We start from the raw sequence: 17,769 nt of genomic DNA, 5'->3' as shown, positions 1-17,769 counted from the left end.
CAAAGAAAACACTTCCCCACTCACCAAACTACGCCAAAAGCACCATAACCGATTGGCCGGTCCGGTTCCGGTTCCACCATCACCGCACTGCTGGGTGCCGTCTGCTGTTGCTGGGGGGAGGCTATCTGTACCCCATTATTGCAAAAATACTTCTGCCCCCCACCTAGCCCAGCTGCTAAAGGGGGCTGTATTAACCCTGTCAGTGCCCCAAAAACATTGCTACAGAGCTGAGCTTGCAGGGGGTGATTAGGGTCCTGGAAAGCCATTGGACAGGTTGGGCTGTGCGTGTGAATGGAGCACAGATTTTGGAGGGGGTTGATTGGACTACGGACAGGCTGCTTCAGGGATCAGACATGTGATGGGCTCTTGGGTTCAAATGGGGAGCTCAAGGTATCCTTTAGACGGGGAGGGAGCTCTGAGCCGTGGGAATCTTTGTGGGTGTCTAGCAGAGAAGGACTGGCTGAGTGCAGGTATAGAGGGCCAAAGAAATGGTTGCAAACTTGGGGACTCAAAGGTTTAGGGGTGTCCTAGAATCTATCAAGGAGTGTCCTTGATAGTGGCACGGATTCAGCAGGAAGGCTTCTGTAAGGTTCTAGTGTTTTAGAAAGAAATGAAATATTTTGGGATACTTTGAATGTAGAAGAATCTGTACAGTTGCTGGAAATGGGGGCGGGGGCTGAGATTCTGGGCCACTATAGGGGTAGTTTGGAAGGTCTCCCGTGCCTACTTTGGGTACACTCTAGGTGAAATTGGGATTTTTCAGCGGCTGAAAACCATAGCTATCTAACCCACCTCTGTCTGATTTGGGGGGACACTGAGGAATATATCTAGGGAGGCTTGGGTTTTTTCTTTAGGATGCTCTCTGAGGTTCCAAATGCTTGAATCAAACAAAAAAGGATAAGTAGTAAAAGATCAAAATAGATTTTGGGGGGTGTATGAAGGTTTACAGAGAGTGAAAACACTGGATAGAGTCACTCTGTTAATATGGGAGGCTGGAAGAATTATTGGCTTTTAAATCAAGGACGTCATGGGATTAGAATTACTTTAGAAATGTTTAATACAGAGTAGACAAGCACACAACTATTATCTCGCCATATAATTGAGATTTAGGGAAGCAATAATTATTTTTGTTATTATTATTTTACAAGCTAATGCAAATTCTGAGCTGTACAGAAATGTTGAGGGGAGTTCAGCCTTCCCCCTGCTAGAGGGCTGAAATTTGGGGGGAACCCTGTGGATATAAAGGACGAAAGGCGCTCTAACTTATGGGAGGTCCAAATTTAAGCAAGGCACCCCTCTAGAACTGGGGAAGTCAATTTCAGAATTGCACTTCAAAATATTAGGGGAGTCTTTCTAACAAGACAGGGAAATTCAGGGGTGCACCACAAAAATTCTTAGGGGCTGCTAGAGCGAGCAGAAATCTCAAGAGCCGTGAAGATCTCAAACGGTGTTCAAGGAGATGGGAAAACTTTTAAGTATCGCGTGGGATCCTCTACAATTACAAAAGGGAGGCTTGAAAGAGATCCACGGGCCTAAGAAAGGGACTGAGCAGGGATCACTTTTGGGGAAAGTTTCTCAAGAACATACGGAGAGGGTCCAGTCTCCCTTGTAATGGTATAGCAAAGGGGGAGGGGCAGTTATCGCTCTGGAATAAGACCTATCAGGTTTGGGGAAGTTGTAATCAAATCTAGGGGTGTCTGAGAAATCCCCCCCAAGGGTGGCTATTAATTGGGAGCGTGGGGGGGGGGCGTCTGCAGAGGAAAAGATTCGGGTGCAGGGCTTTTTGCGGGGAGGGATTCCTTCCAGTGGAAAAGAGGTCGGGAAGATATTGTTAGAACTACAGCAAGGTAAATCTGAATGTGGTTAGAAATGATGACTATTGTCGGGAACGGGACGCCACGCTGTCTTATCTGCACCAGTCCTCGATCCACGTGAAAGGTGACCCTACCGACGCGGAAGCCCCTCTCCAGCGGCGGGGGGCAAGGTGGGGGCGCCCATCGTGCGGAAGGGAGTCCCTCCTTCCTCCCCCACCCGCCCCCCACCCGGGTGGGCTTCGCAGCGTCTCAGCAAGGCATGGGGCGCGGGGGAGGGGGCTGCTGCGGCCGGAGGCGGAAGGGCTCCCCGGGAAGGAGAGAGAAAGGGACCCCCGCCCCCCCCGCCCGCGCCCCCGTCCGCGGCAGAAGGGCGAACCCGAGCGAGGGCTGCTGGCGGCGGCGTCTGGGCGGGCGCCTGGCCGGGGTCTTTGTTAGCGGCGCTGCGGGTCCATCTTTCCGGGCAGGAGGGAGGCAGGCAGGCAGGCAGGCAGGCAGGCAGGAAGGCGACGGCGGGCGGGCAGGAAAAGGCAGGCAGCGGCGGGCGAGGGCGAGCGAGAGGAGCGCCGGCGGACCCCATCTACCGGCTGCCGGGGGAGAGGCAGGCAGGCAGGCAGGCAGGTGGGGAGGGAGGGAGGAAAGAGGGGGAGGGAGGGAGAGAGAGAGAGAGAGAGAAGGAAAGAGAGAGAGAGAGAGAGAGAGAGAGAGAGAGAAAGAAAGAAAGAAAGAAAGAAAGAAAGAAAAAGAAAGAGGGCAGGTGGGGGGGGGAGGCACGGACGCAGGGAGGGCGGAAAGAGGGGAGGGAGGAAGGACGGACGGACGGACAGGCAGGCAGGCCGGCCCGGTGAGGTTGGGCTAGGCAGGGAGATAGTAACTGGCCCAGTGAAGTTCAGAGCTGGCAGCGTAAATGACGCGTACATTTCATAAATGTGTGGGGGGAAATGAAGAAAAGGGGGAAAGGATGGATGGATAGATGGATAGAGTGAGAGAAAATTTAGAAAGAGGGATGAAGAAAAGAAGGGGAAATAGAAAGGACAGGATAGATGAAAATTGAGTGGAGATGAAGGAAAGGAAAAAGGAAATAGAGGGAAAAGAAGAAATGAAAGGGGAGATGGGAATAGAAGGGAAAGGAGTGAGATGATAAAGAAAAGGAAAAAATAAGTGGGTGGATGAAAGGAAGAATGAGAGAGGTGGGGGCCCCCTCCGTATGTTCTTGAGAAACTTTCCCCAAAAGTGATCCCTGCTCAGTCCCTTTCTTAGGCCCGTGGATCTCTTTCAAGCCTCCCTTTTGTAATTGTAGAGGATCCCACGCTATACTTAAAAGTTTTCCCATCTCCTTGAACACCATTTGAGATCTTCACGGCTCATGAGATTTCTGCTCACTCTAGCAGCCCCTAATAGATGAAGAAAAGAAGTCTGAGCATAAATGAATAGACTCTATAGCAGCCTTCCCCAACCTGGTGCCCCCCTAGATGTGTTGGACTACAACTCCCAGCATCCCCATGCTGGGTGTGGGATGCTAGGAGTTATAGTCCAACACATCTGGAGAGCACCAACTTGAGGAAGGCTGCTTTAGTGTATGGAGCTATTAATTCTGGAAAAGAAGGGAAGAGAGGAGTGATTCAGAAATGGTGCACCCTAACGCAGAACCTATGTGGATTTGCAGCCAAGATCCTATGAGCAGGGACTAGGCAGCAAAGTGCTTTACATCTGCTTTTAGATTTCTGCTGGACATTACATCCTGGCTCCAGCCTTTGCACACGGGCGTTTCCCTTGGTAGGAGAAATGTGATGGTGGAATAGGTGGGCCGTGAAAGGGATGAAGGGGCACCCATCTGTCTTGTCACCAACACTGGGAGAACTAATGGCGGGGGGGGGGGCAGGGAGGTGGAAGACAGAAGCCAGCAGAATGTGGAAGGCATTGGGCTCCAAAATTTTGTCTCCATTCCCTTCTCCTAGGGACACCTGAAACATTTCACATCCATAAAATATTTTACTCAGTGGTGGCCCAAGAGCTTCTGCTGCCTGAGGCGAAGGACAAGATGGCGCCCCCTCCCACGTAAAAAACCAACTGGCCTGGTAGATGGATCTGTCTTCAACACTGATGATGGGACACTATCCTCCACTGCCCCTAAAGGCTGCAGGCTAATTTAGGGGGTGCAGAGCAGGCCACATGGCCCACAGCTCTCTCCAACACCTTGTTGTCACCTCCCAGCATCTGCCGCCTGAGGCAACTGCTTTACTGTGGCTGATGGTAGGGCTGGCCCTAGTTTTACTCAAACACCAGAAAAACATGATGTGTGTGTGCGACCAACCTGTGCTTTCAACCAAGTGTATCAGACAGGTACACTTGACAGGGGACTGTGATTGGCCGCATTTCCCTGCTCTGTGCACACGCAGTGTTAAAGATGTGTTTGCTTCCCTGTAATGTGTGAAAGCAGGCCTTTGGTGGTTTCCACATGTACCTACCCAAACCTCGAGATCATCCTATGGGTCCCCACTCCAAGTGTCCTTGCCTAGTGTGGTACAGCGGGTGGCTAAGAGAGACAGAGCCTTTTTCAGTAGTGGCCCCTTGTCTGTGGAAAGCCCCCACCCCCAAACCCTTCTGGGGTCTCTCCAAAACCATCAATAGGCAGTCCAGCCATCCCAGAGCAAATTAGCCATCTGGAGTTAGAAGCAGCTTCTTCAGTTAACAAAATTATTGAACCCTTTCAGTGCTAGATTAACACCTGGCACCCAGGCCGGTGAAATTATGTTAAGGTTTTATACTGTTTTAGCTCTGTGGATTGCATTCCTCTTCCCTCAGTTTTAAATGGATTTAATTGCCCCAGAGTTTTTTCCCCTCGGTTCTCCGTTTTAAAGTGACTCCTGTTATTTGTTTTACTGTAGTTTTATTTGTTTTGATCCCTGTATACTGCCCAGAGAACTTTGGTTACAGGGTGGCCTATAAATTGTATTAAATAAATATATAGTTTTACCTAGATAGTCCACCTATATGGCTCTTGAATACCAGCTGGCTGGGCTGGGTCTGACTGGGACCACACCCAGTCTTGGATGAGGTGTGCCTTAATTGTGGGAGAAAGGCCTCTGTTATCTCCAGATGCTTCCAATAATCCTCATATTGGGCACAACCCCAGGGTCGCTGATAGCCATTGCTCCTGGCATGCCATCTCCACAGCCCTTCTCCACTGCAGTCTTTGCATGTACTGTCACAAGGAGGCCGGGCCATTCTCAAACCCAGAGGCAAAGAGACAGGGGAGATTGCCCCGGAGCTTCATGGCTAAGGAAGGACATGACCTGGAACAGAAAGGACATATGGGAGAAACTGAAAATTCTAGTCCCCCTAAAAATGAAATAAAAAATCCAGATTGTTCCATATCGACAGCTTGCCTTCAGAACCTCCAGTCTCATCATAACTTTTTTGATGTGCATTGAAAAATGTGATCTGATTTCTAACTGGATGTAAATGCTAAATACATGCCCCATGTTGTTTTTTCTGAGGTTTTCAATTTCTTCATGGATCAATAGCTTGGGGGAGGGGGCACAGAAAGGGAGGGCATTCTTCAAAGACAGGTGAATAGGATCTTGAGGCTGCAATCCAATGCTCACTTAGAGTGCATTCCTCTCAGCATGCTGGGAGTTGTAGGACTTATTTCTGTCTAAACATGCATAGGATCGCTCCCTTAATTGGGAGTAAGACCACTCTCATGTGGATAAACAGTCCCTTCAAGCAGAAAGTGACCGTTACAAGGATAAATGTTCTGACCCAGCCCTTTTAAAAAAATACGATTTACAGATTTCATGTATGTCTCAGCCTTCCTCCAAGGGGCTCAAGTACTTATTCAAAAAAGCAAAGGTAGCTGTGTTGACCATAAGAACATTCCCAAACTCCATGTTGCTGTAATACCTTTATTAGGACAACCAAAAAGATCACCCCGTAAAATTGTGCAAGCTTCCGAGATCCCCAGATCTCTTCTTCAGGCAAGATATTATAAAAGGGAGGAAGGGGGGAAGGGTAACTCGATAGTGAGGTCACCTTGCCTACAAGTTCAGACTAATGCCAAGCTGTAGTGTGGGAGGAGGAGCCTGCAAGTGAGTTGGTCACAGAAGGGTCCCGCCATCTGGGGTGATGCTGGAAAGAAGGGAGCAGGAATGTTGGATCCTACATATGGGGGAATATAAATATAAACTATTCTCAGGAGTGTTTTCCATCCTGGTCGAAGCACACAGGCTCCTTTTGCCAGTGGATCACAGAAAGAAATTAGGCAGTATTTATATTAAAGCAGGATATAATTTTAGATGCTTTTCTAGGTAATAAAGGTCAATTGAAGCCAAATTGGGTAGCATTACCTAGCCTTTTATCCTTACAACAATTCTGCCTTTCCACACACCCCCCCTTGAATTACTCACACAACAATTTGGTGAGATGGTGACTAGCTGAAAGTCATCCAGTGGGTTTCATTGCTCAGGAGGGAGGGATTTGAACCCAGGCCTCCCCAGTCCAAGCCTGCCAATGTAACCTCTACACCAGGCCGGTAGTATATAAATCAGTATTTATTTATTTACTTGATTTGTACCCTGCCTTTCTATCAAGAAAATGGCAAGGCGACTAACAATCATAGGAACTCAAACATTTTTAAAATAAAACTTGATGAAAATAATAATAAAAGAGATACAACAGAAACACAATTAAAAACACAACAAAATAAATACAGCATCCAAACCAACAGACCAGATTACAACCCTAAGGCCTGCTTGCATAAAAATGCCTTTGAGCCTTTCTTCACTAAGCTTTTACTGTGTGCTCATGATTGGTCATTCATGATAGTTTGCAGGTCCTTTACATGATGCTCTTTGCAACAATTTCCCGTCTTCGTTTAGATCAAGGAAAATGTGGTATTATTTAGAAATGGCAGAATGGGACTCTAATTGCTCAATACTACTATACCACAGCACCATCTAGTGGTTGTGTAATGAAACATATGTAAAGGCAGCGAGAGAAAATCCCCAGAAAAAAACATGTAAAGGAGCTAATCTTAATCTTGCAAAGAATCCGGAAGCAGAAGCCTCCATAAAGGTGTGGGCTAAAAGCCTCATGAAGAAAAGCCCAGTGCCTGCCAGCAGAAGGACAGCAGAGAGGAAGCCAATCTAGCCTCCCTCATTAGGGAGTTCCACAACCTGGGAGCAGCCGCCGAGAAGGCGCTCTCTTGTGTTGCCACCAACACGCCTCTGAAGGCGATGGTGCAGAAAGAAGGGCCTCTCCCAAAGATCTTAAAACCTGGGCAGGCTTGTATGGGAGAAGGCAGTCCATCAGATAGCCTGGTCCCAAGTCTTATTTGGCTGTATAAGTCATAACCAGCACTCTGAATTGTGCCCAGAAATAGACCAGTAGCCAGGGAAGCTGTTGTATCAAGGGAGTTGCATGCTCTTTGAAACCAGGCCTCGTCAATGGTCTGGCCGCAGCATTCTGCACCAGCGGAGGTTTCTGAACATGTAGCTCCCAGCCCACTACCACCTGTGGTTTGAAGTGGCACAGTCTGTTCTATCACAGCAGGACTCTACCACATCATTCTGCTGCAATGGCAGATCCATCTTCCAGCTCACTGAACTAAGAGGGGCTTACTGCTGAATAAACATGCTTAGGATTTGGATGGAAATCACTTTCCCCTGCTTTTTCCAAAGCTGGCTGGGATTCATTAGAGTTAGAAATGGCGGTGGTCCATTTCTCTGGCATCTTCAGCGATTCTAGGTAGGGTGGCGACTTGCTTGTCGCCCCCCCCAAAGGAAATGCATCACCCCCACAAAAAAGAAGAGGACACTGTTTTGCCTAAAATGTACATAGGCTAATTTACAGGTATAGATGCAAATTTAGAAATAATTGCTATAATTTAAATAGAAATCTGATACATCTCACTTCAGCAGAGAAGCTGAATGAATTATTTTCATCCATCTTAACTGCAGAAGATGCCTGTAGCTGAACTGATGTTTTCAGGAAGGGAGTCTGAGGAACTGAGGCAAATACTGGTGACAAAAGATGAAGTTCTCAAGCTTATTGATAAATTGAAAGCAAATAAATTGCCAGGCCCAGATGGTATCCATCCTAGAGTTCTCAAAGAACTTGGATATGAAGTTGCTGATCTTCTAACCAAAATATGCAACATGTCCCTAAGATCGGCCTCTATACCAGAGGACTGGAAGATGGCCCATGTAACACCAATTTTCAAAAAGGGATCCAGGGGAGATCTGGGAAATTAGCTTAACATCTGTTCTGGGTAAATTGGTTGAAGGCATTATTAAAGATAAAATTAGTAAGCATATAGAAGGACAAGCCCTGCTGAAAAAGAATAAAATACGGCTTCTGCAAAGGTAAGTCCTGTCTCACTAACCTTTTAGAGTACTTTGAGAGTGTCAATAAAGAGGTAGACAGAGGTGATCCAGTAGACATTGTTTACTTGGACCAAAAGGCTTTTGACAAAGGCCCTCACCAAAGACTCCGGAGCAAACTTAGCAGTCATGGAATGAGAGGACAGGTCCTCTTATGGATCAGTAACTGGTTAAAAAACAGAAAGCAGAGAGGAGGAATAAATGGAAAATTCTCCCAATGGAGGGAAGTAAATAGTGGAGTCCAGAAACTCCATGGGGATCTGTAGGACCAATGCTTTTCAACCTGTTTATAAATGATCTGGAATTAGGAATGAGTAGTGAAGTGGTCAAGTTTGCGGATGACACCAAATTATTTAGGGTGGTTAAAACAAAAAGGGATTGTGAAAAGCTTCAAAAGGAGCTCTTCACTCTTTCCAAACTGGGAGAATGGTCATCTAAATGGCAAATGTGGTTCAATGTAAGCAAGTGTAAAGTGATGCACGTTGGGGCCAAAAATCCCAACTTCAAGTATATCCTGATGGGATCTGAGCTAGCAGTGACCAACCAGGAAAGAGATCTTGGGGTTGTGGTGGACAGCTCAATGCAGATGTCAACCCAGTGTGCGGCTGCTGTAAAAAAGGCAAACTGCATGTCAGGCTTAATTAGAAAAGGAACTGAGAATAAAACTGCCAATATCATACTGCCCCTATACAAATCTATGGTGCAGCCACACTTGGAATAATGTGTCCAGTTCTGGTCACCACACCTAAAAAAAGATAATGTAGAGCTGGAAAAAGTTCAGAAAAGGGCAACTAAAATGATCAAGGGCCTGGAGCATCTCCCCTATGAGGAAAGGTTACAACAGCTGGGATTGTTTAGCTTGCAAAAAAGGAAGGTAAGGGGAGATATGATAGAGATGCTACAAAATTATGCATGGTGTGGAGAATGTGGATAGGAGACGTTTTTCTCCCTCTCTCAAAATACTAGAACCTGGGGTCATCCTATGAAGTTGACTGGTGGGAGATTCAGGAGAGATACAAGGAAGGACTTCTTCACACAGCGCAGAGTTAAACTATGGAATTCGCTACCACAGGATGTAGTGATGGCCACCAAGTTGGATGGCTTTAAAAGAGAGTTGGACAAATTCCTGCAGGAGAAGGCTATGAATGGCTCCTAGTCCTGATGGCTATGTGCTACCTCCAGTACCAGAGGCAGTGAACCTATGTACACTAGTTTCTGGGGAACATGGGTGGAAGGGATCTGTTGCACTCATGCTCTGCTTATGGGTTCCCGGTCGACAGCTGGTTGGCCACTGTGTGAACAGAATGCTGGACTAGACAGACCCTTGGTCTGATCCAGCATGGCTCTTCTTAAGTTCTTATGTTCAGCTGGGAAGACTGTGACCAGGTGACAGCTTGGTCAGCTGTCCAGGTACTAACTGTTGATGGCTGACTTCAAGGCATCTGGCCTCCTTTCTCATTATGGTTCTTGCTCTTTAAACCAGACCTGGACTGGGCCAGTGGTGTAGTGGGGCCAGGGCTCATGGGGACACAGCCCTGGCCCTTTTTTTATTAGCAGGGATGCTGATGTCATCTGCCAACCCCTTCAGAATGCCCTGTTGCCTCTGTAATGTTCACAATACCTGGAGTGGGGTGGGAGAATTAATTATCCCAACAACTTTGGCTGGGTTCACACAACACACTAACCCACACTCAGTAGTTGAGTGTGGGTTGTTTTGAACCATGGATTTTTTTTTTAAGAGTGGGTTAGTGTGTTGTCTGAATGTAGCCAGGGTGGCTTGTTAACCATGCAGTGGGCTTATTTTCTTGAACAAGCCACCTCGAGAAACCATAGTTTGTTGGGTTGTTCAGGGTGATTAACAAGCCACACTGTTAACAAGCCACCCTGGCTGCATTCGGACAACACACTAACCCACCCTGCGGAAGATGTGCTGTGTTCAGACAACATGTTAACCCACGGCTCAACAAACAACCCATGGTTCAGAACAACCCACACTCAACTACTGAGTGTGGGTTAGCATTTTCTGTGAACAGCCCCCGTGGTTGTATCTGGGTGAACTGTGGATTGTTTGTTGAACCATGGTTAGCACATTATACAAACCCAGGACATTTCCCGCAGGGTGGTTTGTTAACCACGCAGTGTGGCTTATTTTTCTTGAACAAGCCACCTTGAGAACCCATGCTTTGTTGTTTGGTTGTTCAAGGTAATTAACAAGCCACACTGTGGAAAATGTCCTGGGTGTGGACAACATGCTAACCCACGGTTCAACAAACAATCCACACTCAGCCACTGAGTTTGGGTTAGCATGTTGTGTGAGCCCAGCCAATACTTTGTTCCCTGCTGTGATGCGACATAATTTGGTGGCTTGGTCTTGAATGGTCAATTAAGACCCATTGGCTTTCCAAAAAGATCTGCTCCTGTTGGACTCTTCTGTGGGGACTGTCACGATGATCATGGCTCTTCGAAATTCACTATTACACCACTGGGCTGAGCAGCCCTTCAAACAGAGGACTGTCCTCTGTAAAGTAGGACATGTGGCCACTGTCATTCTAGGATCTGCCCAAAGCCAAGCCAGCCCCCAGTGCAGCAGGTGGCTGCCGTGGGTCAGCAAAGGGCGGGTCTGTTTGTCTGGATGACTCCCAGGAAAGTGACAATTCAAAGAGTTTTATAAGAGATTAAGGGTGTTTGCCCAGCAGGCAGGTTCCCAAGATAAGGTGACGCCACGCAGTATCCCATGGATGGTATAAAAGGCGATGTTCCCCTTCTGCTGGTCTGCACAACACGGCCGCAGATCCTCCCCCCTGCTCCAGGACTGTATAGGGTGCAATGTAAGTGTGAGTGTGGGACCTCTCGCGACAATCTAACGACAAGGAACGCATGTTCTTTTTCTCCCTGCCCTAGATGTGAGGGGGAGAACTGTCCCTGTCCTAAGTAGGGTATCTCTTTTATGGGGCCTTCGGGTGGCGTCTAGAGGGCTCTGAGTTTTAGAGGTACCCTAAAGCAGTCTTCTCCAATCTGGTGCCCTCCAGATGTGTTGGACTACAACTCCCAGAAGTTGGACTACAACTCCTAGATTCTGGGAATTATAGTCCAACACATTTGGAGGGCACCAGGTTGGGAAAGACAGCCCTCAGCTGTCCTATGAGATTGTTTCTATGGAGATTTCTGTCGTAGAGAGGTTCAGATATCTTCAAGATAGCTATCCGCTAAAGGGAGATTTGAAGTAGTGGGACGCCTTTGTTCTATGGGTTGGTAAGGGAGTAATCATAATCCTTGATCCTCCTCTTAATCCAAAAATTATTTTAAAGACCCCAATTCTGGACTGAGAGTCGAAATTTTCAACCTAGCTCATAAGGTCCCCAGTCTGGGTCTGAGCCGGGACTCTCCAGACATTGAACCCTGCAAAATATTCTCTGAGCTGCACCTCAGCTGGGGAACTTAAGGCGCTTCTGGATGGAGGGCTTCTAGCATTGCCAATCAAAAGACATTGTGCAGCTCTTCTGCCTTTTAATGGTGTTTTTTTTTTGTAAGAAAAAAGATGGACGAAGAGGTAGAAAAACATGGGAGGTCTTTTTTGGTGGAAAGACATGCTATAAACTTAATGGAAGACAACTTTGTCTGGACCCCCCACCCCTGTAAAATGCCGTGAATGAGGCAGGGCGATTGCACAGTAAAAGCCTAGTCTGGAAACGCTCTTAGGGGTTCACCACACGGACCTTTTATCCTATGGCGCTGTCACGGAAGTTTGTGGGCTCTTTAGATGACGCCATTACCCTCTAGGGTGTCTCCCGCAATTTCCCCCAGCCTATCCTGTGTTTTCCCCAAACGCAATAAATGTAGTATTTTTTCCATCCCACAGAACAGGAGCGCCATGACCTCCCCATGAAATTCTCCAATAGGGGGACACAGCAGGCGCTGTGTCTGCCTGCTGTGGGCATTTGTTTTCAGTTGCTGGGGGCGCACGCAGTCAGGATGACGAAGACATTGAGGGTGAGAGCAGGATGTGCAGGAGATTTGACAGGCGTGAGGGCAAGAATTGCCCACCAATTGCAACTCCTGCCTCTGCTGAAGTCTTGCTGAGGAAGGACTTTCCTCGATTCCCAGATGTCTGCCATGTAAATGCTTGAGCACATTTCTCAGTTGGAGGGAGAAGAGGGTAAAATGTCTCCCTGCAACAAAGGGAGACACATCTGATCCCTCACCCCCCCAAGCTCAGAAGCAATGACCTGTGTTGATTCAGGGCACCCCATTAAGTTCAGTGGGGCTTGCTCCCACGTAAGTGTACCAAGGGTTGCAGACTTCCGGCACAATCTTACATTTTATGTCTACTCAGAAGTAAGTCAGCAGATTCCTGGGGGCTGCGAGAAAAGAGTACAGCAGAAGTTAAGCTACAAAAACAAGACAGACACACACACACACACACACACACACACACACCCCGCCCCTTTCCACACATGCCAAGGAGGGAGGGAGGCACTCCTTCAGTTCAAACCATGTGTCTGCCATGTAAAGGAGCGCTTCCTAATCCCGCAAAGAAACAGAAAGCAGGAAACTCTGGAAAGGATGTGGATTTTTGCAGGGGGGGGTGCTTAATGTAGAAACACCCTTAGCTAAGAAGTAATAATGAAGAGCAGAGTGCCTCTGAGCAGACCGAGAGAGCAAGTCCACTGGCTCCACCAGAATCAACCTGCCTGCCAGTGCTTTCAGGCCAATAGAATGGTGGTGCCACAGTTCTCCATATCTCAACCACATGTTGCAAGAATTCAGTTCTGCAGTGAAGTTCAGCCCTCTGTCTCCAAAGCCGTCAGCATTCACCAAAAGGTCTGTTGTAGGTATTCAGTGTGTTACAAGAAAAAAGTTCACGACAGTTGATTGTGGTTAGAAGACCAAACCACTAGTGTTACTTGTACAGGACGGAGGAGTAAGGAGTGCAAAGGTGAAGGGGGCATGTGCACAAAAGAAAAAGGTTGTGTGCATCAGAGCTAATTAATATGCAGTGCTACACATGTGCCAGGCTCGTTTTTACACCGACTATAAAAGCTTATGTGCTGCGACACAGGGGCACTTCTCCTTTTGATATAGAGGTGCATCCTCTGAGAAGTCCTGTCTGCTGCAGCAGAAAATAAACTTGCTTGTAAGGTCACCTACTGGATCGCCCGTGTCTGAGTTAATGGTTCCTCTCCAACATAATCTCTGCCTGAGAACCAATGACAATGAGAGTAAAAGAGGAGGCACTCTCTTCTTTATTATTACTTCACATATTGCACAGCTGGATGGTGATACTGAAGAAGAGGTTCTGGGGCTAAGCCTTGGGGAACATGGCACAAATTATGCTCTGGTCTGATTCTCAAGCGGTGCCACAACTTTGCACAAATGTGTAAGCCCATGTAATGATGGATGTGTCTATTTCTTTTTCTTGCTGTGCTTTTAGTTGATTTGTTTTTTATGTTTAATTGCCATTTTTGTTGGAAATACCTTAATAAATACATGATAATGTAATAATATTTAATCATAAAAGTAAGAAAAATAACAGATCTGTCCTGCAAAACTCTCTTTCTAGGATGTTTTGTTTCACCATCCTCGCTTTACTCTGTTGCACCATCACCATCAATGCAGGTAAATAAATCCTGATGGGAGAGGTGACTTCCATGGGGAGCGTGTTGTTGGGATCTGTTGTGCCATAGCTCATTAACTCATTAATTAACTATATTAATTAAATAATTAATTATTTCAGGGCCTGTTCAGCCACGTGCTTCTTCCTATTCAGGCGAGTATGGTGGAGGTGGAGGAAAACGCTTCTCTCATTCTGGAAACCAACTGGAGGGACCTATAACTGCCATTAGGGTGCGGGTTAACCAGTGGTACATTGTAGGGTAAGTGTGTGACATCCTGGAAGGCAAAGGGAAGAGGTTTGGGGCTTGGGGGCATGTATGCAGAGGTGTAGCTAAGTAATTTCAGTCCTTGACTTCATGATCTGATTGCGGGGGAGCGGGCTTTAGATGGCCATGTGTATTACTTCAGTTGTGAAGCACACAGATAACATTTCTCTTCTCCCCCCACAACTGCCGTTCCATGTTTTTGCTAATCCCAATTTAAAAACAAAATACCCCGAGCATGTGCAGTTTTGCATTTAAAACTCACTTAAGCCATAGCACCATCATGACTACAGGCATAAAGTAGGGTTTGCTTGTGATGCCCTCATCAACCGCCGCCCGCTGTCCGGGAAGTTACACTGCAGGGCCCTGGACTTTGGCCCCAAGGTCCAACCCCAGCTGCACCACTATTTTGCACGTTGGCGGGGGGCGGCGGAACAGGGACCCTGATCAATTGGAGGAATGAACTTCAAATAAGGTTAACCTTTGCACTGTTTGTGGGGAAAATTAGGAGAGCTTCCGTCAAGTCAATTTTCAAGAGCCCTGGAAGCTTATCATGCTTTTGTAAAACAAACAAACAAACACACACACACAAGTACATGTGAATTTAAGGACTGAGAAAGGAAGGGTCCCTTCCCAAAGAAAGGATGGTGAGGCTGGTTAGCCAGTCTAACCAATACTAGTCCCCAGGGCAGAATAACAGCCAATCCCAGAGCCCAACAAACTCAGGGCTTAAGCCAGACAAGTGTGTCCCAGCTGCATTTTACCCTCCTTGAGATAGTCCTGAAAGTCCCAATTCAAAAGTGATAACCCAATACATTTGATTGATGGCAGGGACTTCGTTGGGGGAGAATATAGCTTGGGAAAATGTTTCATTTCCCCCAGTTTTGGTTGGGGTGGAGCGAATGGTCTCTGGCATTCCTTTCCAGAGAACGATCACTTTTTATGCAAGAGAAGTACGCTTGTTTCCCTTTAGGACAGGGGATCCTGACCTCTTTCTCTGCAATTGGCTTTCTGTGCTGGGATAGCACATTTTCCCAGCACTCGAACCACAATATTTTGTGGGTGGAAAAATGTGGCTTTCCCCCAGCTAGTGCAATTAGTGCAAACATGCTTGTTGCATGCAAATATGGGAGTGCGTAACTGTAACAAGCACATTTTGCATAGTGTCTGCCCCATGAATGAGGATGAGGGGAGCAGCTCTGTCCTTGCCTCCTCCCTGCTGAGTGTCTTGTTCTGACATTTTCTATGTTTCCTTTATCTCTCCTTTATTTTAAAGTAATGAGGTGGAGACTGGGCATTCTCTTGCACTAGCACCAGGTGAAACTGAAAAGCACTTCTGTAGACCAGGGATGTGTAACCTGCATCCCTAGCGTCACAGGTAGCCCTAATTTCAAAAGCCCTCTGCGAGCAATCAGTTCAGACCTCTGGGAAGAGCAATCTGCCCCTTCCGCAGCAGTCTGCTGGGTGAGAAGGAAAAGGGATAGAGAAAGTGAGAAGGAGGTGTTTGTGTGTGTGTGTGTGTGTGTGTGTGTGTGTGAGAGAGAGAGAGAGAGAGAGAGAAGGGGGTGTCAGAGAGAGGGAAAGAATGGAGTGTCAGAAACAGAAGGAAAAGAGAGTGGCCCCTTTTGGCTCTGGCCCCTCTCACCACCAACATGTAGCCTGCAAAAGTTTAGCCTCTCAGGGGAATGCAGCCCAAAGCAGATCCCCCCCGCCCCAGCCCTGCTCTGTCCTTTGAGTGTGTTCAACTCAAGCCTGTGGGTGTTTTCACACATGAGATTTAAAGTGGTTCTTGCTTGAATCAGTTTGTCATTCGAATGCAATAACCTACACTGCCCAGAATGCCCATTTATATTACAAAAATGCAGCTTCCGTTTCCCTGGCTCTTCTTACGTTCTCATGATGTCCTTCGCTCATTCCAGCCTCCAGGTCCGTTACGGCAAGGAGTGGAGTAACTATGTGGGCGGCAGTTCTGGCGACCTGGAGGAGATCTTCCTACACCAAGGCGAGTCCTTTATCCAAGCCTCTGGGAAATACAAGACCTACCTCCGCAAACTCGTGCTTGTCACAGACAAGGGGCGCTATTTCCCTTTCGGGAAGGACACGGGCACCAGCTTCAACGCGGCACCCCTCTATCCGGGCACCGTCCTGCGTTACTTCAGCGGCCGCTCCGGTTCCGTCATCGATGCCATTGGCTTTCACTGGGATTATTATCCCAGTAATTGTCCCAACTGTGGGAAAAACAGTGAGGGGGCAAAGCAGTGAGAGATAAGCTGATCAGTGGGGTTGGGATGACGCAGGGCAAGGTCGGGGTGTCTTTTTGCCCGTTTCTTCGGGCTTTACCTCCTCCTTGTTAATGGGCTAGAAAATCCTTTCAGCCACCTCAATCTCCAATCATTCTTCCCCTGGATTGTTCTCCTTTCACCACTGTAACCATCTCTGGTGTGTCCCCGGCCGCTTTGCTCATCCACACCCAGTCAACCATCCATTTCCTATCTTTCTCTTGGAACGCAATTAAGCCAACTAACATCTGCCTCAGCTGTGCCCCATGTCTTCAGAGCTTCTTCTCCTGTCAAACAGCCACCTTGAGCCATGCTGGCAATCCTTGTCAACCAATAAAAAAAGCAAATTTCAAACAAGGCATCAAGTATCCCTTTGTTCATTGCCAACCTAGAATAGTCTTCCCCCAACCTGGTGCCTTCCAGCTGTTTTGGATTACAACTCCCAGCATTCCTGACCATTAGCCAAGCTGGCTGGGGCTGATGGGAGTTGAAGCCCAAAACATCTGGACAGGGCCAGGTTTGGGATGGCTGAGTTATAAGATGATATTATCGCTATGATGTGACCAGAAGTCCATACCAGTGACCCCATTCTGGGATGTTGTTTAAGTGTCATGAGAGCTTTTACAACCTACTTTTTAACATTGATTTAAGGGTCAACTGCATGCTTGGAGTTGTACAGCACACTGGCCTAGCATGACTGGAGAACTGGCACAGTGGTTAAAAACATGAGCTGGGTGGTCCCAGGTTCAAATCTTACCTCAGCCATCAGTTTACCATGTGGCTTTAGGCAAGTGGCTATCTCCAATGGTCTGCCACAGAAGCTGGCAACCTTGTGTCCTCCAAATGTTTAGTACTACAACTCCCAGAACCTCTGACCATTGGCCACGTTGTGGGTGTTATAGTCCAAAACATCTGGAGGACACCACATTTCCTACCCATGGGCTGCCATAATACTGGGCTGCTGGTATAATTGAGCTAGCATGCATTAAGTACTTTGAACATGCTAGTGCTGTGTAGCAGCCATATCGGGGGTCAGACTAAGTAGCCTCATGCAGTCTCATGCTTCATGTTCTTGCTGAGCTCTTTCTCCCTTGAATATATTGTTGTAAGCTGACGAGACACAAGAATTCCTTATCTTGTCAAAGGTCATACAGTTGTATATCTTGTTCTCTGCTGTTCTCTTCTGTTCTCTCCTTATCATGGCTACCCTATAACCCAGTTCTTGTATTATAAACAATAGTGCTAAGAGAAGAAATGTTGAGGATTGCAACCCCATGCGGGAGGGGGAGGAGGAGCCGTTTCATATGTGTCACAATGTCTATAAACCCAATGTGCTAATGTAAATCGGGGCTTCTGGCTCTTTGGAAATGATTCCAGCCTTAAGCCCGCGCGTTAAATAAAGAATCTCTTTTTCCTTCAC

General features: G+C 47.3%; 2 protein-coding genes across 5 annotated transcripts in view; one reads left to right on the top strand and one right to left on the bottom strand.

The window, feature by feature from the left end:
* LOC146342188 (serine/threonine-protein kinase NLK2-like) overlaps positions 1-2,316 on the bottom strand; it is a 15,177-nt gene extending 12,861 nt beyond the window's left edge. Inside the window, exon 1 of one of the 2 annotated variants that reach the window (XR_014783921.1) lies at positions 25-2,316. Coding sequence is in view for 1 of the 2 variants with exons in the window: in XM_084805837.1 (XP_084661963.1) it covers positions 25-266 (242 nt within the window). In the remaining variant the exon portion in view is untranslated. The remainder of the gene's footprint in view (positions 1-24) is intronic. The other variant, XM_084805837.1, reaches the window with a different exon arrangement.
* ZG16 (zymogen granule protein 16) lies at positions 1,760-17,769 on the top strand. 3 transcript variants are annotated; one of them, XM_084805841.1, is made up of 4 exons: positions 1,760-1,847; positions 13,755-13,810; positions 13,929-14,067; positions 15,990-17,767. In XM_084805841.1, the coding sequence occupies exons 2-4, from the start codon at positions 13,756-13,758 to the stop codon at positions 16,330-16,332; spliced, it is 537 nt and encodes a 178-aa protein (XP_084661967.1). In that variant the 5' UTR covers positions 1,760-1,847; position 13,755; the 3' UTR covers positions 16,333-17,767. The 3 variants fall into 3 exon arrangements, with proteins under 3 accessions (XP_084661967.1, XP_084661968.1, XP_084661966.1); XM_084805842.1 differs by lacking the exon at positions 1,760-1,847 and adding an exon at positions 1,890-1,938 and having other exon boundaries at positions 15,990-17,761; XM_084805840.1 differs by lacking the exon at positions 1,760-1,847 and adding an exon at positions 10,969-11,022 and having other exon boundaries at positions 15,990-17,769.

This window comes from Heloderma suspectum, chromosome 6, assembly GCF_057233095.1.
Source record: "Heloderma suspectum isolate Gila_16-S chromosome 6, 16-S_ref, whole genome shotgun sequence".
NCBI classification, from domain to species: Eukaryota; Metazoa; Chordata; class Lepidosauria; order Squamata; family Helodermatidae; genus Heloderma; species Heloderma suspectum.
This window is presented reverse-complemented; position numbering and strand designations above follow the sequence as displayed.